General features: G+C 46.3%; 2 protein-coding genes across 6 annotated transcripts in view; one reads left to right on the plus strand and one right to left on the minus strand.

Annotated features, from left to right (window-relative positions):
* WDFY4 (WDFY family member 4) overlaps positions 1-5,708 on the minus strand; it is a 173,296-nt gene extending 167,588 nt beyond the window's left edge. For 3 of the 4 annotated variants that reach the window (XM_060275113.1, XM_060275115.1, XM_060275116.1), the window contains exons 1-2: positions 5,556-5,708; positions 1,947-2,191 (exon numbers count right to left, since the gene is read on the minus strand). In XM_060275113.1, the coding sequence (XP_060131096.1) occupies positions 1,947-2,174 (228 nt within the window). In that variant the 5' untranslated portion in view covers positions 2,175-2,191; positions 5,556-5,708. The other variant, XM_060275114.1, reaches the window with a different exon arrangement.
* The window catches only part of ARHGAP22 (Rho GTPase activating protein 22), a 44,253-nt gene continuing 27,299 nt past the window's right edge, over positions 5,656-22,609 (plus strand). The window contains exons 1-3 of one of the 2 annotated variants that reach the window (XM_035137485.2): positions 5,656-5,774; positions 19,758-19,957; positions 22,244-22,331. In XM_035137485.2, coding sequence (XP_034993376.2) covers positions 19,778-19,957; positions 22,244-22,331 — 268 coding nt within the window. In that variant the 5' untranslated portion in view covers positions 5,656-5,774; positions 19,758-19,777. Of the gene's footprint in view, positions 5,775-19,477; positions 19,958-22,243; positions 22,332-22,609 lie in introns of those variants that run through there. The other variant, XM_060275117.1, reaches the window with a different exon arrangement.

Raw genomic sequence — 22,609 nt, forward strand, 5'->3', positions numbered from 1 at the left:
GAGACTCTTGAGAGTCCCATGGACTGCTAGAAGATCAAACCTATCCATTCTTAAGGAAATCAGCCCTGAGTGCTCCCTGGAAGGACAGATCGTGAAGCTGAGGCTCCAATACTTTGGCCACCTCATGAGAAGAGAAGAATCCTTGGAAAAGACCCTGATGTTGGGAAAGATTGAGGGCACTAGGAGAAGGGGACGACAGAGGACAAGATGGTTGGACAGTGTTCTCGAAGCTACGAACATGAGTTTGACCAAACTGCGGGAGGCAGTGCAAGACAGGAGTGCCTGGCGTGCTATGGTCCATGGGGTCACGAAGAGTCGGACACGACTAAACGACTAAACAACAACAACAACAATAATATAGTAGCATAAGCATTGATGATAGAGGTGTAGATATTGAGATCAGAAGGGAATTAAAAGCCTACATACGGTACGGATTGGCCATTGCATCATGAGAACTGGCTGGTCACAAGAATAGTTCACATGCATGTACTATTTTGCAACAGCAAAATAAATAAATTTATATTTAGGAAACAAAAAGAAAACCCACAAGAGGAACACCCCCCCTTATCAGAGGTTTCTATCTTAATATCCAACCAGTGACATATTTCCTCATTTGTTAGACTTTTGTTTTTTCATTTGAATGACATGCTCTCAGTGACTGTGGTTAACTCTTAATTTGTCATGCTTAATTACATCACCAGGGGCCGCCGCTAAGTCGCAGGTTTGGACCCTGAAATCTGGGATTTCCCAACCCTAGTTGTGGACACACACTCTCTCTCTCTCTCTTCCCAACTGCAGCCTCCAAGAAGATCAATTTCCCCACAGCAAATAAGCTTGGAAAAAAATTCTTCTCTTGGCTACAAGATTTCTTTCAAACTTAATTTCTGCAATAGGGGAAGGGAGAACAGGACCCTGCAGACACCAGTGTAAGTCTCCGAGGGTGCAGGGCTCACATAATGAGACCATAGTGTCAGGGGCGTCGCAATAGGGGGCGGGGTGCCCCGGGCTCCGCTCTGCGGGGGGCAGCGCGGCTACGGGGGGCAGTGCAGCGCCCCCTTGCTACTGTGGCAGCGGCACAACTGCCATCGCGGAGGCCCCGGTGTTTCTGGCCTCGCCCCTCGCTTCTTCCTGGTGGGGCAGAGGCAAGGGGCGGGCCAGAGAGCAGGCGGGCCACCCCTCGCCGCTCCACCTGAGTAGGAAGAAGCACATGTCGCGCTATGGAGTGGGTTGCCGGTGCTGGGGCACCGCCCCCCGCAGGGTGCCTTCTGGTTTGCCGCCCCGGGCAGCCAGAAGGATAGCGGCGACGCTGCATAGTGTGTAAACCTTCTCTCTCCCTCTTAAAAAATTCCCAGGTATTCTGCAGTTTCTACTTTGTGATCCAATTCATTGCCCAGCAAAACCATTCCTAGATATTCAGTCAAATTCTACTCGCTCACCTCTTGAAACCCATTACTGTTGCTTAAAGGTAAAGGTAAAGGGGACCCCTGACCATTAGGTCCAGTCGTGACCGACTCTGGGCTTGCGGGCTCATCTCGCATTATTGGCCGAGGGAGCCGGCGTATAGCTTCCAGGTCATGTGGCCAGCATGACAAAGCCGCTTCTGGCAAACCAGAGCAGCACATGGAAACGCCGTTTACCTTCCCGCTGTAGCGGTTCCTATTTATCTACTTGCACTTTGACGTGCTTTCGAACTGCTAGGTTGGCAGGAGCTGGGACCAAGCAACGGGAGCTCACCCCGTCACGGGGATTCGAACCGCCGACCTTCAGAGGGAGTAAAATGGAGGCTGTTGATATTCCAGTGGTTGCAGTTTTGCGGGGAGGGTTGCCACCTTGTCCCCCACATGCACACATTAGAGAAGTTCTTTCGACCACCCTACCCCATCCCTCAGTACTGTATGAGCAAGACCTCATAACAAAAATATGCAATAGGCAGAGATCCAACCAACCTTCAGAAATATGGGCAAGAAAGTCAGAAGTTGGCTTTGTAGCTCTGCAGGATCCATCTCCCCATATTCCATGAACTGCTTGCTTAGGGTCTCCCATAGGAAGGGAGGGCACTCGCTTGGATCTTTCTTACTGAGCTCAGCAGGTTCTGTTTGGGTTTGATCCTGGCCTGCATTCTTGTCGGGTGAATCCTCTTCCAGCTGTTTTGGGAACTCTAGCTCAGCCTCCATGCTTGGGTCAAAGTGATCTGGGAAGAAAGACCAAAATGTCATTTTCTTGCAGGGTGTCTTACACTAACAGCGGGACTGGATGAGTTGCTGTGCTGACACAACAGTGCAAAAGGTTTGGGAGCAAGGTCTCCGTTTCACTGTACAGAGCAGCCCATCACCTTGTAGTGACAGTTCAGATGTTATGGCAGTGCCATGGAAGCCGCTTCTTCCTACATTTTTGTGGCAACGTGCAAACCTGACATTTATAGTTCACTGACGTGGTTGTGTCACACACACCCCGGTGGCACTTCCCCTACCCGGGGCCGGAACTGACCTCAGGGTTTCTAAATCCATCCTCTCTGAGTTATGAGTTCCTATATTGGCGGAATGGAATGAGAAGAATCATGATGCTAAGGTAGTGTTGAAACGGGTCCTAAGATTATGTATTAGCAACGGTGCACGGGAGATGAATCTCCAGGTGAGCAAAGGTTGTGGGTCCCCAATTCTGCTGCAAAATGGTGCAAACAATTTAGAGCAGCAGCATTGTTTTCAATTCATTTCACTTCTAATACAGGTGAAACTCAGAATATTTTGCATTTATTTCAGTAATGCAACTTAAAAGGTGAAACCAATATATGAGATAGATGCATGACATGCAAAGCAAGATATGTCAAGCCTTTATTTGTTGTAATTGTAATTATTTGTCATTAGGGGGGTCAATTATAAATGGAATCTAATTAATGAAATGTAATAGCGATGTTTACTTTTGTTTATTTTTGTATTATTGTAACTATTTGTTTTATTACTGTGGAATTTCCACAATAAAACATTTGTAAAAATAAAAATAAAAATAAATAATAATAAGTTGAGGTGTGAGGTGACCAGAAAATAGTTTTTAGCAAGGTGTTTTGTGAAGGAGGGAAAAGACTGGGGTCCATCTTGGGCAGGCTGGCTGAAGGCTGGCTTCTCTGCTGTGGGGTACAAGCCCCTCTTGAAATGACCAAGCTGTAAGATCTGGCCTCCCTCCATGCAGACTGAAGGTGCAGATAGGTGAAGAAACTACATTTCTTAAAGCTATGACGGTCTCCTCCAAGTCTCAATTCTCCAAAGGAACACAGACCCTGGGTGAGTGTCTGGAACCCCACGGGCTCTTGGCACCGCTTAGCAGAGAGAGGGGGGGTGGCACCCAACTTTTGTAACAATACAGTTATTCATGTGTTTGCTAGCCCTAAGTTTGCTTTCTTAACTGGTCACAAAGAGGCTATGCAAGGTAAATCTGGAACGGCTTTAAGTGCCTAAGAACCAGGAAATGAAACCCATCCAACCGTTTTTAACAGCCCAAGGTGGAGCAAAGTGCATTTGATAACTGTATACAATAGGCATAAGGAGAAACAAAACTGTTTTGAGCAAATTCCCCTCTAAACTGGTAGACCCTTTGTGTCAGCTGCTTCAGAAAGTCCAATATGGCTTCTGGAGGAGAGAAGAGAAAACTTTGGTTTCTTTATAAACTTCAGAAGTTTATAAAATTAGACACAGCATGGGGGAAGGAGATAGAGAAACGTTTTTCTCTTTTGGGGGAGGGGGAGGGAGGGAAGTGGACAGAGTATGCATTTGCATTCAACTGCCTAACAGTGTCTGTCTCCCAGAAGGTTGCAACAGCAGAGATAAGAAGAGTCGTTCTGTTGGCTGGAGATGTCACTTCACACTGGGTGATGAAATTTTGCACCCCTAACAATTTTGCACCTGGGGCAACCGTCCCTGTGGCCCCCCACATGCGACGCCAATTGCCATGCTTAGATTATCTGAGCATGCTTACGAAGGTTCAGGTTGCAAAAGGTGGAAGAAGTGCCATTTACTAGTGCTACACCAGGCATCCCCAGACTTCGGCCCTCCAGATGTTTTGGACTACAATTCCCATCTTCCCCGACCACTGGTCCTGTTAGCTAGGGATCATGGGAGTTGTAGGCCAAAACATCTGGAGGGCCGCAGTTTGGGGATGCCTGTGCTACACCATTGCAAGCCTTGGTTAGTTCTGTATAATTAATCAGAAAACAAGTCTGGGAGGCGAGAGTATAATCTGGCCAAGTTCCTCCCTGCAACACCGAAAACTCAGTGATTTACAACCAGGGTAAGCTGAGATGTCAATAATTTTTTGGGCCTGTCTAACCACTACCAGTCCACCTTGATGGGCTCTTTCATGCTACATCTCTTTGGGTGGTATTCAACTAAACCAACCCGAATCAATGGAACTTAAGGAAAAGGTAAAGGTAGCCCTGACCATTAAGTCCCCCTGACTGTTAGGTCCAGTCACGAATGACTCTGGGGTTGCGCGTTCATCTCGCTCTATAGGCCGAGGGAGCCAGCGTTTGTCTGCAGACAGCTTCCGGGTCATGTGGCCAGCATGACTAAGCAACTTTCCTGCGAACCAAAGCAGCGCACAGAAACGCCCTTTACCTTCCCGCCGGAGCGGTACCTATTTATCTACAGTGGTACCTCGGTTTATGAACACAATTGGTTGCGGAAGTCTGTTCATAAACTGAAGCATTCATAAAGCGAAGTGAACTTTCCCATTGAAAGTAATGGAAAGTGAATTAATCCGTTCCAGATGGGTCCGCGGCGTTCGTAAACCGAAAATTCGTAAACCGAGGTGTTCGTAAACCGAGGTTCCACTGTACTTGCATTTTGACGTGCTTTCGAACTGCTAGGTGGGCAGGAGCTGGGACCGAGCAACGGGAGCTTACCCTGTTGCAGGGATTCGAAGCGCCGACCTTCTGATCGGCAAGCCCTAGGCTCTGTGGTTTAGACCACAGTGCCACCCGCATCCCCAATGGAACTTAGCCATGTCCATTAATAAGTGGGTCTACAAAGAGTGAAACCTAACTGAATACCACCCTTTGCCTGCAGAGAAATGGATAGCTCTGGCTAAGAAACACCCCTTTGTTGACTTTGACCCTCCCCAGCTCTGGAACTTCCCTGTGCTCCTCTCAGATTCCTGCCTTTTGGAAATATCTGCAAATTCTCAGTATCGGGTTGGGGAGCCCAATGACACCGTGTTCAGGGGAAATCTCGGTGCTACCAGCACAGACAGAAAGTACAGCAGGAAAGAATCAAGAAGGGGGGAAGGGGGGTTAATAATTAGCAAATCGGTATATGAGTATATGGGAAGCATGGAGCAGATATGAAGTTCTCAGGTGTACTTCAGCCCAGCCTTCCTACCTCTGTGTCTTTTGTCTCCTCTTTCGGCTTCTATGATTGGTAGTAGCCACCCTCTTGCCACGCTGCCACAACCTGAACTCTCACATACGTACTTTCTGTTCTCTGGGATGGCAACTTTACAGAAGGCACCAGCCAGCAATGATCTGAAAGGGAAAATGGAGAGAGGGCAGGGCCGTTTGAACATACCTGGGCTGGCGTTTCCCCGGAGCCGGCAGCGCCTCTAGCCAAAGACAACAGCAGCATGTTCTGAGCTGCCGGGCATCTTAAAGCTTCTGCTCTCTCTCCTATCACTTTCTACTGAGATTCACTTGACTAGGCAGTTGTGTGCTTATTTCCTGGCAAAAGCAGAAGTGGCGCAGCAGAGAGCAGCCCACAAGCTCTGTTGGAGTGAAAATGCACGACAAGGTCAGGGGCTGCTTATCTGGTGGCGCTGGGGGGGGGGGAGTTGGCATGTGGGAGTTTTGCGTAGCACCTGGCAAGAGATGCTGCTCTCAATTGAGAAGGCCTTGGGTTCGAAAGTTGCTTCTGCTAAGAGCTCATTTACCTAAAACTTTCTGAGCCCCTTCCCACCCACCCATTTCCACATGTTGGCGTTTCGTGTGCACGTCACGGGCAGGGCCGGATTTAGGTTTGATGCGGCCCTAAGCTACTGAAGGTAATGGGGCCCTTGATATGTCCAGCTGTCCTTTGTCAACAACAAATTGTTTCTGTTTTTTTGTGTTGAATATATGCTATATGGTAATTTATGGACCTAACAGGTATCTAAAGCCATTTGCACATGTTGCCATGCAACCAGTCCATGCAGAATGTAGGCACCCTATACACAGAAAAGAGCAAACCAGTGATATTTTAGGGAGTAGGCTAGCAGACGGGGCCCATGACTTACATCATAGGAGCCTACCAGGGCCGCCCCTACGGCCAGGCTGGGTGGCGCAGGGCACCACGGCGCCGGCCCGCCAGGAGGGCGCCGTGAGCTGCGCCCGCCCACTGGCCGGCTGGTCCGCTGGTCCGCCGCGCAGCTGCGCCCATGGCAACCGCGCTGTGCCTGCCCGCCCGCCGCGCAGCAGCGCCTGTGGCAGCCGCGCTGCGCCCACCCGCCCGCCGCGCTGGGAAAAAGGGCGGGAGGGCGCCGGAGGGATCCGGCGCACCACGGTGCCAGGAGCGCTTAAGACGGCCCTGGAGCCTACAAAACACTGTTGGTGTGTGTAGGTTTTATTTTATTTGTTTTTTATCTTATATTTTGGAAATGTACATTCAGGTTTTTTCCCTTTAAGTTTTTTGGGAGCCCCCAAGAGAGTGGGGCCCTAGGCTATAGCTTGTTTAGCTTATATGTAAATCCGGCACTGGCTACAGGGTATGTGCAATGCTGCAGGTTAAGGTGAGCATGTCATGTGGCATGCGCACACTGCTGCTGCAGTTTTTTTGTGGGGGCTGTCCCCCTTCTTTTTTATATACAGTGGAACCTCATGTTACGTACCGTCCTCCTTGCAAATGCTTGGGGTAATGAACTCCGCTAACTCAGAAATAGATGCTCCTGGTTGCAAGGCTCCATTAGCGAAAACGTGCCTCATGTTAAGAACAGTTTTGGCTTAAGAACGGACCTCCAGAATGAATTAAGTTCATAATTGGAGGTACCACTTTATAAATTTTTAATAAATTTTTCTGTTATACAATTGAAAATACTCATTTTAACATCCTTAAAATATGAATGACTTCCCTTCTGCTCCTTCCATGGTTGATTTTACATATCATAGATTCCTGCATATTTTACAAAAACTAAACCATTCAATATTCCATTAATACCTCCATCAAACCTTATTTACACAGCTGAATTTATCTTAATGCTGCCAGCGTTTTCAGGTGTACACAATTTCCCCTCATACATTCAATAAACATTTCTCAATCTTCTCTAAACGTATGTTCTTCTTGAACATTTTGGGGGGCCCTCGCCCCCCCTAGATGGCACCTATGCATCTGGGGAGGCCTCATTTTGTCAACATCTTTTTTTTTTAATTGTGGCACCGAGAACTGGATGCAATATTCTAGATGCAACCAGAGTAGTCCAGAATACAGTGGAACCATTACTCCTCATGATCTAGACACTTTTCTTCTGCTGACGCAGCCTAAGATTGTGCTTGCATTTCATTTCATTTTATTTTGGCAGCCACACCGCACTCCTGGCTTGCTTATTTACGTTGTAACACCTCTGAGATCTGTGGATCTAAGGGCGGTATACAAATTTAATTAATAAAATAAAATAATAAATAAACAACAATTTCTAGGGTTTAGGGGTCCATTGCTCTCAAGTAACCTGGTTCTAAGCCAGGGGTCACCAAACTTTTTCAGCACTGTCCCTCAGACCTTGTAGGGGGCTGGACTATATTTTTTTTGGGGGGGGGGATATGAACGAAATCCTATGCCCCACAAATAACCCAGAGATGCATTTTACATAAAAGGACACATTCTACTCATGTAAAAACATGCTGATTCCCAGACCGTCCGCGGGCCGGATTGAAAAGGCGATTGGGCCGCATCCGGCCCACGGGCCTTAGTTTGGGAACCCCTGTTCTAAGCTGTATTAAGCCTTATATCCAAGCTTTCCAAGCTTTTCACGTTGGCGACACACTTTTTAGATATGCATCATTTCACAACACATTCATTCAGTTTTACTAGCAAACCAGAGGTTAAACTGACCCCTTTCCAGCCCGGGGAGGAGCGCAGGGAGCGTTTATGCAACACGCCTAAACACTGCAGCCGACACACACCAGCATATCGCGACACACAATTTGGAAAGCTCTGCCTTGTGTGTTAGTACCAAAATCATTTCACACATGCCCATTTGCTGTGGCCCAGGCAAAGCACTGGCTTGATGAGTCAGCAGTGTCTTCACCATTCCTGCGGCCCCCTTGCTGTTGCCCCAGTATGTTGTTTTTTAAAAAAATAAATTTTATTCCGTTTTCCAAATTTAACAAATTGAAAAAAAAACAATCTTTTATACAAAACATCTTATATTTTCATCTTTTACCTTGCTCCGCCGAGCTATGACTTCCCCCCCTCCCTTCATACGGGTTTCTTATTAATTCTCTTATTTGCAGTTCCTTTTTGACTTATTGGTCAATTCGTAGGATTTATTTCAATCCTGCAAGAGTTTTTAACGATCTACAGTTTTTCTCCATATAGTCCACATATTTACTCCAGGCCTTTTGAAACCTTGTCTCCCCCTGGTCACGGATCTTGCAAGTCAATCTAGCAAGTTCAGCATAGTCCATCATTTTTGTCTGCCACTCCTCAATTGTAGGTAATTCCTGTAGTTTCCATTTTTGGGCTAGCAAAGTCCTAGCCGCGGTTGTTGCATACATAAACAGTATTTGATCTTCTTTTCTAATCTCTCCTCCCATTATTCCTAACAAAAATGCTTCCGTTTTTTTTGGGAAAGTATATCTAAACATCTTTTTCAATTCATTATATAACATTTCCCAAAATCTTTTGACTTTTTCGTATGTCCACCACATATGATAAAATTCACCATCTCTCTCCTTACATTTCCAGCATACTTTATCACTCATTCTATACATTTTAGCTAATTTAACTGGGGTTAAATACCATCTATACATCATCTTATATACATTTTCTTTTAAGGTAGTACATGCTGTAAATCTTAAGGTTTGATTCCATAGTTTCAACCACGCGTCATATTCAATATTATGCCCAAAGTCCTTTGCCCATTTAATCATCACCTCTTTTGTTAACTCATCTTTTGTATACCACTCTAGCAACAGATCATACATTTTTGCCAAAAGCTTTGTTTTGCCTTCTAGCACTTCTATTTGGAATTTGGATCTTTTGTCCTCAAAACCTATTTTTCTATCCTCTCTAAGCACGTCATTTATTTGATGATATTCTATCCATCCTGTTAATACTCCTTTAATTTCATCAAAAGGTTTTAAACTCCATCCTTTTTCAGTTTTTGTCAATATTTCCTCGTACGTGGCCCGCCTCCTCTCCATGTTTACTTTCTTAACTGTTAATACCTCTGCTGGTGAAACTCACCATGGTGTTTTAGTCTCTAACAGCCTTTTATTTCTTTCCCACACCTCGTACAGAGATCTTCTTATCACATGATTCGTAAACCCGGTGTGTGATTTCTTTTTATCATAGCATAAATATGCATGCCATCCAAGCTGTTGCCCCAGTATGAATGGGTGGACTTGGCGCTTGCTATTTTAAGAATGTGAGGTCATAGAAACTCAGTCTTGCTTCACTTGTTCTCGCTGATGCAGAAGGCAGGCTTGGGGCTATGAAGATTGCCACCTGGAAAGCAGAGCCCGATTCATTTATCTTGCCTGACAAAAGCCCGTTCGGTCTTTTTCTCCCAGTGCAACTGGGAGGAACTGGTATGCTCCAGCACCCCCCAAAAGGCTAGCTGGAGTGGTCAGGGGTAGGGGAGGAAGGGAGCCCAAGCTCTCGGAGACCACTTTTGGGTGTGTATATCAAATGAAACTAAAGTATTGGCCGCTCCGTTCTGTTACAGTGGAATCATGCAAATCTGCCTGTGTCTGGAGGCGGGAGGCTGTGGGAGCATGTGTACTCACTGAAGGATTATGTGCAAGAGTAAAGACTGGTGTGGAGGCTATTTACAGTTCTAAGGATTTCCCCCTCTGCAACCTGGTGAATATTTTACCTATGAATAGCCGGAGCAATGAAGAGTCAAGGGGTTAGAGCGACACACATCCTGCCCTTGTGTGTTCTTCAGATGTTGTTCGATCGGGTCCTCCCTCAAAGAGTGTTGTGGTGAGACCTGGAGACCAACCACCTGTGTTGTGGGTGGGTAAGATTGGTCAGCCACAACACTCGATTGGTAGGTCCCTCAATGTTAGGTTCAATCTGGCCAATGGGGCGCAGTCCAAACAGATTGAGGGACCTATATATATGCATGCACGTGACCCAGAGCTTCCTCTTTTGGTGCGTGCATTCGGAACAGCAACAGCGTGTCCTCTGTGCAACTGAGAGCACGATTTACCTTCGACGGATTGTCCTGTTGATCTCTTTCCTTTATTCCCCCCCTTTCCCCCCTTGATTCTCCCAGAAGTTACTTCCCTCCTGTGTTAATTCCCTTCCCTTCCCTTCCCTTCCTTTCCTTGCCTTGCCTTTCCCTTCCCCTCAAAGGGGCTTTCGAGTGCCCTCCAGTGCCCGGTTTGTGGAGCTTGCCGCTGCCTTAATTGCCTGAATTTTATTAGGCTGTGATCGCTTTTGGGCATCGCGGAGAGTTCTCTCTCCAAGCGAATTGCTTTTGCTACTGTTCAGCTTAGGGGGCTGGTAGGGAATTTCCTAGGGCCAGGAAACACCCCCACACACACACACACAGTTTTAACATGATCACCATTTTGTACCTTCTTTGGGTAGGGGAGGTTTTCACCCAGCTAATCTTGGCGGGAGCGCCACCTTGTTTTGGTGGGAGTGCCATTTTGATTGTTGGGGTGCCTTTTTGATTCCATTTGTATTTTCTGTAATTCCCCTTGTTTTAATAAGAAGGTTTCGGGATGCCTATTAAGAGGAATCCCAGTCCTGCTCTCCCTTCCAGGAGGGTGATCAGAGGCCCGTCTCAGTCACTGCGTCCAGCGCCTCCCCCAGCAGTTCCCCAGCAAACGCTGGATCGCTTGGGTGCAATTATGGCTGATATTGGATCAGATCCTGCGGCCGTGTCAAGGTTTAATACTGAGATGGAGTCTTTGGCTCAGCAGTTTGGAAGGCAGCCTGTGTCTCAGCCAGGCCCTTCCATGTCTTCTACTGCTTTTGAGGCCCATGTTCCTTTGGATGTGAGTGAAGGGAGCGAGGCTTTTGATTCTTCTGGTGCCTTGTTCTCCCAATTCCAACCTTCCAGGATCCCAGTCCCAGCTAGTCCTAGGAGTCATTCTGGGAGTATGGGTGCCATGATGCAGCGAGCCTTCACAGCCAGCACCCCCGGAGCACCACAGCATGTGGGGTGGGATCTTCTTCCCAGCCAAGCTCCTCGCATGCTTTTGGTTCTGTGCAGGTCCGGTCTGCTCCTTCGAGGGATCTCCCAGTGCCTAGAGTTCCTTCTTCTGGTGGCAAGCGGCAGAAAAGTCTTCGCTCCAAACACAGGGCCAAGAGGCGCAGAGATGGCAACTCCTCCTCTTCTTCTCAGACCTCTGATGATGATTCAGATGGGGCGTTGGGTCTGTATTGGGGTCACGGTGAGGGGGCTTTGGGCTTTCCCAGGTGGGCATGGCAGCGTAGAGCCAACACCCACAGGGCCACAGTAGTAAAGGACTTTTGGGGAAAGATTTATAATGAATTAAAGAAAGTGTTGAAAAACACATTTGAAAAACACAACCAGAGGCCTTTCTATTGGGTATAGTTGGAAAAGAAATCCCCAAGAAAGATGTCACTTTTTTCCTGTATGCCACAACAGCAGCAAGAATAGCTAAGAATTGGAAAACACAAGAGGTACCAACTGTGGAAGAATGGCAAATGAAAATGATGGACTATATGGAACTGGCCGAACTGACCGGGAGACTATGCGATCAGGGAGAACAGTCGGTGGAAGAAGATTGGAAGAAATTTAAAGCATATTTAAAGAAATACTGCAAAATTGATTAGTATGAAGTGATTTGGAAGTGTATAGAAACTGCAGGTTTAGAATTTATAGGGGTTTTTTGAGGAAAGGTTAATATAAATTGTGTATGAGTTAAAGTTAGGATATAGAAATTGCTAAAGATGATTGTTAATGAAGCGCAGATAGGGGGAATTCGAGGAAGTCACCCCAAAATGTGAAGAAAAGATTAAGAATTGAGAAAGACGCATTATTTTGTTTTTATTGTTATGCATATGCTATATTGTGGTTGTTGTTTTATTGTGTTTTAAGCATAAAAAGAATAAAAATTATTTGGGGAGGGGAACACCCACAGGGCCAGGTACAGCCTTCCTTTGGAATGCATTGCTGGCGAAGCGGTCAAAGACGTTAAAATTTCGACCAATGCTGTCAGGGATATTATCCCAGGTGCACATTTGCCATCCAGAATACAAAACTCTTGTTGGAAGCCAACCAGAGTGGCTGGGGAGGAGGAGGATTAAGTCAATATTATAAGGATAAGATTTGGAATTAGAATAGAAAATCCGCCACAATCAATTAGAGAAGTTAGGAAAACCAGGAAGAAGAGAATCGAGGAAGTCACAATTACAATGTTAAGAAAATAAGAATTGGGAATTTTTATTTGCATTTTTTATGTGTTTTGTTTTAATGTTTGTTTAAGGGTTGTGTTAAAGGAGCAGCTGGGGGAAAACCAATCCTCAGAGCCCCTCCTTCCCTGTCCTTTCAGTGGCAGGGAGGGGATGAGGGGGGAGGGGGGAGGGGGGGAGGTCAAACCCAGCCTTATAATGGACCCCTTTGATTCTCAACGCCCACGGGTACTACTGGTGGCAGAAGTGGACTTGTGGGGGGGAGGGAAATTGGAGGGACAGACTTTATATTGTATGTTTTGTTTGTCTTGTTTGTATAAAAACCAATAAAAATTATTTTAAAAAAAGAGTGGCTGAGGAAACCCAGCCAGATGGGCAGGGTATAAGTAATTTTTTATTATTTATATTATTATTATTATTATTATTATTATATTAGCACTGTGCGGGGAAAACTGCCTGCACTGCCCTAAATCCAGCACTGTGTTTAGAAAGGAGTGAAAGGTTATGAATCACCTTTGTAACTCAAAAATGAAAGAGGAATCGGTCTCCAGCTTTAAAGAGCATTCATTCATCTTTCCTGAGGCAATAATGACATCATGTGGCCACATGGATTCATTACAAATAAGCTTTTCCTGAAAATTCAGGAGGAGCATGCGAAGTACCCTCAAACTCAGGTGTCCATGCAGAAAAAGGCCAAGAGGCACCTGATAATCCTGAGAACAAATGAGAGTCACTTTCTCTATTGCACTTTTACTCTGCTTTTGGCCCAGTCTTCCTTCAAAAGGCTCAGAGCAGGTTGAATGTCCCTCCTTCTTGCATTGTATCCAGTCCAACTTAGGACGACTTTGAATAGGAAACCCCTTTGTCATGTAGGGCAAGTAGTTTGATCTCGGAACCTGTCAGTAAAGCATGTCGTTGATGTGGATCCAAACATAGTGATCTGCTCAACCAATTGGCTGTTAATGACAACGCTATAGGACCCCTAGCTCAAAAGATGCTTGGCAAAGGAGAAATCAGATCCTGTGTGCATTTAAAGCAATATATCTCAAACTGTGCTTTTCAAAACAATGTGCAAACCAAAACACAGCTATTCTTCAAAACTTGCACTTCTGCAAGTTGTGCAATGCAGTGCTCAAACCGGATGAATGAATATACATGGGGAAAGTGCGTAAAAATGAAGATATTGGTGAAAATAACATACAGAAATGTATTGTGTCATGAACTGGCAGGACACCGAGGAAGGGGAAGATCCTGTTCCTATTTCTGATGTTAATTTGACCACAGCAACTGCAGTAAGACAGGCAAACAAGCAAGTACGCCACATGCCAGAGTGTGGGACAGAAAGCTGGTTTACCAAACAGGCAGAGTAGGCACTGGCCTTTGGGCCCCACGCCTTTTAGGGGCCCCACAGCAACGGATCAAAACAATATTGATTTGATCTTGAAAGAAAATGACAATGAAGTATTAGGAGATAAGTTGCGAGGGCCCCCCCAAAAAGATTTCAACTGCCTAGGGGCCTCCACAGGGTTTAATCCAGCACTGGCTGCCACTTCCCGGGGCCACACAGAGCAGGGGGTGAGAAGGAGGGAAATGGATGGTGTGGGCATGCGCATCACCCAGGAGATCACAACTGCAGAGACAAGAAAATCAGAGTCGTTCCAATGTCTGGAGAGGTCACTTCCTGGTCCGCATGGGAAAGCTGCTTAAAGGAGACTGGGAGGCGCTTCAGGGAAAAGTTTGCCAAGCCGCTCTCTGAAGCAACTCCCACCTGCCTTTAAAGGGGGGTGGGATGAACAGGGATGGGGATGAGAGGTTTGGGCAAGCTGTGAGGAAATAGGCGAGGGGATTGGTAAGGTGTAAAGGGATTTGGGGAGGTGTGAGAGAAGGGGGTTTGGTAGGAGGAGCAAACAGGGATGGCAGCCCATGGTAATAAATATTTTTCAGCATTTTCATTAGAAACAAATATATTGACAGATACTTATGACACAAGAGCATAAAAGGGCAGGTAATGTCCATTTCCTTAAGCGATTGGGGAGCAAATGCTTGTGCAAATACGAGTACAGTGGAACCTCGGTTTACGAACGTGATCCGTTTCACGGAGGCGTTTGTAAACGGAGGCATTTGCTCCCCAAAGGCATGCTTCTGCGCATGCGCGAAGCACCAATAGAGCGCTTCTGCACACACACACACTGCGCAGATCACGTCTGTGCATCCGACGCCATGGAACCCGGATGTAAACACTTCCGGGTCCGCGACGTTCGTAAACGGAGGCGTTCGTAAACGGGACTGTTTGTAAACTGAGGTACCACTGTATATCGGAGGTTGAAGATGCCTGCATGTTGTTCTTCTCCGCCAGATGATGAAACTGCTGGTCTCTGTCCCAGATCCAATTGAACAGAGTTACATTTCAATCAGGATCCCAGAAAGCTTTCAGAAATGCCCAGAGAAGCCATATTCAGATTGTGGAGATTTCTTTCTGCTGCTAGATTGCTTGGCAACCGTGGCCTATGGTAGCCATCAACTTTGTGGCCTTTGCATTCTTTCTAGAGAGCCTGAAAATTGGTGGTAGTCACCCACTCCTCCTTTTTATCCATGGGAAGGTGACAGGGTTGAGTATAGTAATTTAATTCACTGAAATTGTGAGAGCTTGTGTGTGTTGCTATGTGTTTAAATTTGATTGGTCGGTAAATGAATTCTAGAGAGTTATCTAGTACGGTAGTTCTCATTGTCGTGCGTGTGGAGGGAAAACCTAAACACATTGCAGAGTTCCCAAAAAATAGACCAGAGGCAATTAATATTTCATCCAGCAGAGCTTTACTGCTCCTGAAGGCAAACAAGCATAATGGTCACAAATCCAATACATCCAAAAGGAATCCACCACCAAGATGGCCGCCGGGCATGCGTAGAATCGACTTCCGGTGCCGGTCTGCCCGATTTCCGGTGCCCACACATGGGCAGAGCGGCACCCAAAATGGAGGCTCCCTGGCAGGTAGGAAATCCGGGGGATTTCCAGGATTTTTCTCCATTCGGGAGAACAGCGGGAAACGGATTGAAAATCCGGGGGGTTTCCCGTGAAAAACGGGATGCTTGGCAGCTAAGATTATAAATTCTTGTTAGTTTAAGATAAGTCTAAACCTTAACACTATATACAGAACGGAACACCACATCGGAACAATGAGATAGAAAAGGAAAGTAAGTGAAAACCAAGGCTCCTTCTGGCCTGACTATAGTTAGCATGACCTTGACAGAAAGATAACAAAACCAGTTTAAACCAGCTGTACTCAGCTTCTCAGAAGGAATAACCCAAAGAAGAACCTTATTTCACACAGAAAAGAAACCTTCCAGAACCCTCTTGAACTAAGCAGAATAGAAATACTTTCTGCACTAAGAAATGCAAACTGACACTCATGTGATTGGCTAACGTTGGTCACATGGTGTCAGGGACTGGGCAGATGAAGAGGAGTAGTTTAAACCACCTCCCCAGGAGTCTTCCAGAGAGGAGGAAGGAGCAGAGAGCATAGGCCTCCAGAAGGGGTTTGGCAGAAGACACATTCTAGAGGAAGATGAGGGCAAAAGTTGGGAGATAATGGGAGATGAGGTGGAAAGCATTCAACAGCCAAAGCCTAAGCAGCAGTTGAAAGAAACACTGTCACTTGAGAGTCTCCCAGAACCCGTACCTTCTCCCCAAACCAGGTGTTCACTGACGATAGAGAAGAAAGCTCAAAGGCAAGTGGTTCTGACCAGCCACCATCAGAGTCTGGAGGAGTCTGATGAATAGGGAAGTAACAGAGAAGGGGGTGGAGCTTCACTCGGAGCAACGTTGGTTACTGAACGGTGCTTCATGGAGGAGTCTTGGTAAAAACAGAATGGAAAAGCTCACTGTGTCCCTGCCTCTCTGCTTTCCTGGGCAGTCGACCAGGTGCTGCCAACAGCACCTTCACACATGGGCGGTATCTAGTGAAGGAAAGACTCCATTTCATGTGAAGCAAGATGACTGTGTTTTAGGATCCACTGTGAACACTGCTAATTTGAATGGAGTGTTGGGGTGCTTCTTCCCTGCTTGAAAGAGGACCACACTGCAGGAGAAGGTAAAAGTGGACATCTCTCATAGGAGGTACAGAAGGCTGAGTGCTGAGCTCTGAAAATACAGCTGTTTGGAAGTAACTGCAAATGTTACATTTTAATTAATCTGTAACTCTAAGTTTCCGCAAGTAAAGTTTTCGAATGTTAAAGTCTGGACATTGGTTTAATTTCCAAAGAAGGGTGTCTGTCACCATTCTGTTGTTACCAAAATCTTAGCTGCGATTTTGCTACCCTTACTTCAACAAGCAGTCCCAAGCCATATGTACAGTATATTATTATTATTATTATTATATAATTGCTTATTTCTGCCTCCATGCACAGCTTACCCCTAGGTGTACACTGCCTCACTGCACATTCTTTTTCCAGGCTTGGAGAAATTTGTTTCTGATGCTTGCCAAATTATAGACTGTGTGTTTGGTAGAAGCAAGGGAGAAGGTGGAGCCGCAGCATTCAAGTCATTGCCCAGCCAATTAAACGAAGGACAGAGCCAGAGGAGGCCAGGCCTTTTGTATCTGTCCTCCACGTGATTTATTGGCACTAATTACCAAGGCACTTAATGGCTGATTCTGGATGGGAATTAATTCTGGCCTGGTGGATAAATAATGCACGATGGTTTATTTAGCTAAATGCAAGGCAGCAGAGAAGAGGCTGGTGCGGGCGGGAGCTCGCTGCAGACAAACAGGACAAGATATGCTGCGATGAGGGGATTCAACTGAGTACCAGTAAGATGGGGAAGAGGAGGGCAGGATGATGGAGACGAGGAGTAAATGGTACTTGCAATCAGGAGGGCTATGTTGAGTCCCAAGATAAAGCAAGCCAGGAGAGGTGAGTACGGTTCAGATCTACAGTAGCATTAACTCCGGAGGTAGACCATCTTGCTTTCAAGTGTCACGAGATCAAAACAGGAAAGTTTTCTGGCTCCTTGTATCGCCAATACAAATTGTGATATTGAACGCTATCAAGGCGGCCACAGCATACTCCACTGCCATAATTATCTTGCTGCTCCAAAATTGTTTCTGGAGCTCCGAGAGGCAGGTAGGGGTGTAATTCATCCGAGGTAGAGCTGTATCTTGTTTTGCTGATGCTTTAGAGAAGGAAACTGTGTGTGTGTGTGTGTGTGTGCGTGCGTGCGTGCGTGCGTTGCACAGCAGAAGAGGCTCTTGTCCATCTTCAAGTCCAACACTTGCATTCTGGAACTGGGGGGGAAGTGGGATTTGCTGCACTGTAACTTTTATCTGCTCAGTTGAGCCTGTAAAGTTCCCTAGTAATATGTACTGTGTTCTCTTTTTCAACGTAATACCATTCAAAGTATGGGTAGCCATGTTGCAAAAAATGTTTGCAGAAATGTATGGGTCGTGTCCCTTGCAAGGGGCATTCTGAAAAATCGGAGATGAACAAGTGCCACAAATCTGTACATAGTGGTCTGGGCTCCCAATGTCTTCTGATTTTTCTCAAAGAGCTGTGAGAGGAGGGGAAACTTAGCTCAGGACCAAGGCGTGGACCCTCGCATCTCAATATCCCAGCATGGCCAATGGCCCAGGATGATGGGAATTGTAGTTCATCAACATTTGGACACCCACCCCCTGCTGCAACACTTATGAAACATTTGTCGTGATCTGATTTAAACAAAACAAAACGCAGGAAATAAAGTCAGCCTGCTCTGGAAGAGGCCCTTGACGGAACAGAAACCTAGATTTGCCAGCTACGTGAGTGCAGGAATTCGGTCGGCTTGTTACCACAGAGCTCTTAGCTCTCCACATCTTGATGAAACAGGCAGATTTAGAGGCTCCATTAGCGAAAGATATTGCCAGGGGGATACATTCTGCAGCCTTGGACTGTTGCTGATGCAGTTCTGCACTCGGCATTGATTCTGCAGTTCGTGCCTGAGTTATTTGTGCCATTTGCAGGCCAGCATTCATCCCCGCTGTGCCTCTTTTCACCTGTCAAAATAAGGTATCACAGGCAGTTTTCCATAGCCTGAGCAATGGAAAGTCAATCTATGCAGAAAGAAATGCAGGGTTACCCCCCCCCCATGCCTTCATACCTTGGCTTGGGTTATTTAGTCATTCTATAAACTTACAGTCTACCCCTCAACATAAACTTCAGTTCCCTGGAGTGCCTGGAGGCGGTTGGAGGATGGATGGTGGCTAACAGATTGAGGTTGAATCCCGAAAAGACAGAAGTACTGTTTGTGGGGGACAGGAGGCGGGCAGGTGTGGAGGACTCCCTGGTCCTGAATGGGGTAACTGTGCCCCTGAAGGACCAGGTGCACAGCCTGGGAGTCATTTTGGACTCACAGCTGTCCATGGAGGCGCAGGTCAATTCTGTGTCCAGGGCAGCTGTCTATCAGCTCCATCTGGTACGCAGGCTGAGACCCTACCTGCCCGCGGACTGTCTTGCCAGAGAGATTGCTGGCGTTAAAGTGTTTGGAGCAAATTCTGGTAGATACCGTGGTACCTTGGTTCTCAAACTTATTCAGTTCTGGAAGTCCGTTCCAAAACCAAAGCGTTCCAAAACCAAGGGGTGCTTTCCCATAGAAAGGAATGCAAAATGGATTCCAGACTTTTAAAAACAATCCCCTAAAACAGCAATTTAACATGGATTTTACTATCTAACGATACCATTGATCCATAAAATGAAAGCAATAAACAATGTACTGCAGTCACACAATCAATCCATCCATCTGTCAATCAATCAGTAGCTGAACTGGGTTCCACACCCAGTTCACAAAAACAAAACAAAAAAGCCACAAAAACGCAAAATAAATAGCAAAAACAGACAGACCTCAGCATAGCACTCAGAACGGAAGTGTGGCACTCAGGATGCAAGTGTGGCACTCAAATCGGAAGCGTAACACTCAAAACGGAGCATGTTCGGCTTCTGAAAAAAGTTTGCAAACCGGAACATTTAATTCCGGGTTTGCAGTGTTTGGGTTCCAAGTTGTTTGACTACTAAGCCATTCGAGAACCATGGTACTACTATACAGAAAAATGTTCTGTCTTTGTCTTCTTTAGTGAATGTTTTATTATTATTATTATTATTATTATTATTATTATTATTATTATTATTATGGAAAAAGTAGATCCCGCCCTCTCTTTTGCTTAGACCGCTCCAAGAGCCTGGTGATGGGGGAACCCCCTGGTTTGCCCTGCCGGCCTTGCTCCCCCTGCCGACAAGAGCCAGCACTGAAACGTGGCTGGCTGAAGAAGCAGAGAAGCATCATGAAGAACTGGCAGCAGCGCTGGTTTGTCCTTCATGGCAACCAGCTCCTGTACTATAAGAACGAGGATGAGGTCAAGCCACAGGTAAGGCGCCACTGGACTGGAATTGAGAAAAGGTAGCCAGCAATCTGTGGAGACACTTGGTGGGACTCCTGTCTGTGGTTGTGTGGCTGCTTTAACTGCCTTGCATATCTGGCTGTGTCTGTTCTGTCCAAAGGCTTCTTTGGCGATCACTTGTAGCCAAGTAAGATTGTCTTCCATACGGTTTTAACAATGGGTCCGTAAGTGACTGTGGAGGCCAATTCTGGATCCACATGTCCTTCCGCAGTGGGAACATAGGTTTTCGGGTGGGAGTTGATCACAGTGAGGGTTTGCCAAGCATGCCTTCCTCTTAGCACATTTCTCCCTTTTGCCCTGAGTTCAAGCATCTTCAAAATCCATGACACCTTTGGTAAAGGCTGTTCTCCAACTGGAGCGCTTGCAGGCCAGTGTTTCCCAATTGTCAGTGTTTATACTACTTTTTTTTTTAGATTTGCCTTGAGAGAGTCTTTAAACCTCTTTTGTTGACCACCAGCATTACGCTTTCCATTTCTAAGTTTGGAATAGAGTAGTTGCCTTGGAAGACGATAATCAGGCATCCGCACAACATGACCAGTCCAACAAAGTTGATGTTGAAGAATCATTGCTTCGACAGAGGCGTAATGTTGTGGATGAAGGGGCACCATTGGGCACTAGGGCCGGGCAATATATTGATATATCGTCCAAAACCAGTTTGAAGTCCATATCGTGGTATTGGTTTCATGATTTTTGACCTGGCAATATACTGCGAATCATGATGTGTGTGTGTGCCATGCAAAAATCAACATGGGGGAAACCGTGAAGCCAGCCAATGCCTCTACATATCTCCACCCTTATTTCAGATACCGTGATATTGCAATATCACGATATATCAATACATTGCAATGTTTAGCTGGTGAAATATCACAATGTTGAATACCGGATATCACCCAGCCCTAATGCACAAACCATGACCTCTGTACACTTTAACCGCCTGGTTGAGGACACAGCCCAAGTCACCAGTTTCAGCACTCAGGGATGAAAGACTAACTATGCAGGGTGAAATCTCTCTACCGGTATGACCAGCTCACTGTGAAACAGGTGAAGTGCTGGTTGGGTGTGTGGGAAGGATTGCGGTTTAAGGAGTGAGCTGGAAGCTGGATTTAGAGACCTGGTGGACCAAATTAAGTCCAAGGGGCAGAGGTTCCCCCTTATATAGGAGATAAGACACTTGGCATCAGCTCACCAAATAAGTGTTATTATCTTCAAGCAGATACATCCTATATTGGGAGCAGGAGCGGAGAGACAGGGCCGGCCTATCCATGAGGCGAGATAAGGTAGTTGCCTCAGGGTGACAGGTCCTGGGTGCTGGGAGATGCAGTAGATCTGACTTCAGTGCTTGTCGGCCACCACCCTCTCCTCTGCTGTGTGCATACCCTCCAACATTTATCCAATGAAAATAGGGATGTCCTAATAAATAATATATAGGGCCCCAGGTGGCGCTGTGGGCTAAACCACTGAGCCTAGGGCTTGCTGATCAGAAGGTCGGCGGTTCGAATCCCTGTGACGGGGTGAGCTCCCGTTGCTTGGTCCCAGCTCCTGCCAACCTAGCAGTTCGAAAGCACATCAAAAAATGCAAGTAGGTAAATAGGAACCGCTATAGCGGGAAGGTAAATGGTGTTTCCATGTGCTGCTCTGGTTTGCCAGAAGCGGCTTTGTCATGCTGGCCACATGACCTGGAATCTATACGCCGGCTCCCTCGGCCAATAATGCGAGATGAGCGCGCAAACCCAGAGTCTGTCATGACTGGACCTAATGGTCAGGGGTCCCTTTACCTTTAATAATAATAATAATAATAATAATAATAATAATAATAATAATATTTTGTTTATATCCCACCCATCTGACTGGGTTTCTCCAGCCAATCTGGGTGGCTTCCAACACACTATATAAAAGCATAATAAAACATTAAACATTTTCTTTAAAAACTTTCCTGCCTTAGCTGCCTTCATTTAGTTAGTTATCTCCTTGGCTCGGCGATTTCATAACTCCATAACCTCCAACCCCTCTCCGATGGAAATAGGGACATCCTAAGGAAAAGTGGGACATTCCGGGATCAAATCAGAAACCGGGGTGGCTTCTGTAAATCCAGGACTGACCTTGGAAAATAGGGACACTTGGAGGGCATCTTTTGGATATATGGGGAGCTGAACGACCCTCTTTCTGTATGCTGTTTACCTTCCACATTTACATTTCAAATGTCTACTTGCCTTCTGTTCCCTGACTACTTCTCTCTTTTTTTGCCAATTTCAGGGGTTCATCCCTTTGCAAGGCAATCAGGTGAATGAAGTGGCCTCCTATCCTGAGGAGCCAGGGAAGTACCTCTTTGAAATTTCTGCAGGTAGGCCTGCCTTTGGATCTCCTTTGTCTTGATCATATGGTTCCAATTTGATGAGTGGAGCAGGGAAGTGGCGTAACGCGATGGTGGGGCATTTTAATGTTTAATTCTGATAGGAAATGCTCTGCTGGGGTCGAGGGGACAAAAAAGAGGGGGGGCTGAGGAAGGTCAGTTGCAAGGGAGTGAGAAATGCCCCTCTTCTCATCTGAGAAATGTTAAGAGGGTATGAGATGCTTTAGGGACGCGGGTGGTGCTGAGGTCTAAACCACTGGGCCTCTTGG

This window comes from Zootoca vivipara, chromosome 5 (genome assembly GCF_963506605.1).
Source record: "Zootoca vivipara chromosome 5, rZooViv1.1, whole genome shotgun sequence".
NCBI classification, from domain to species: domain Eukaryota; kingdom Metazoa; phylum Chordata; class Lepidosauria; order Squamata; family Lacertidae; genus Zootoca; species Zootoca vivipara.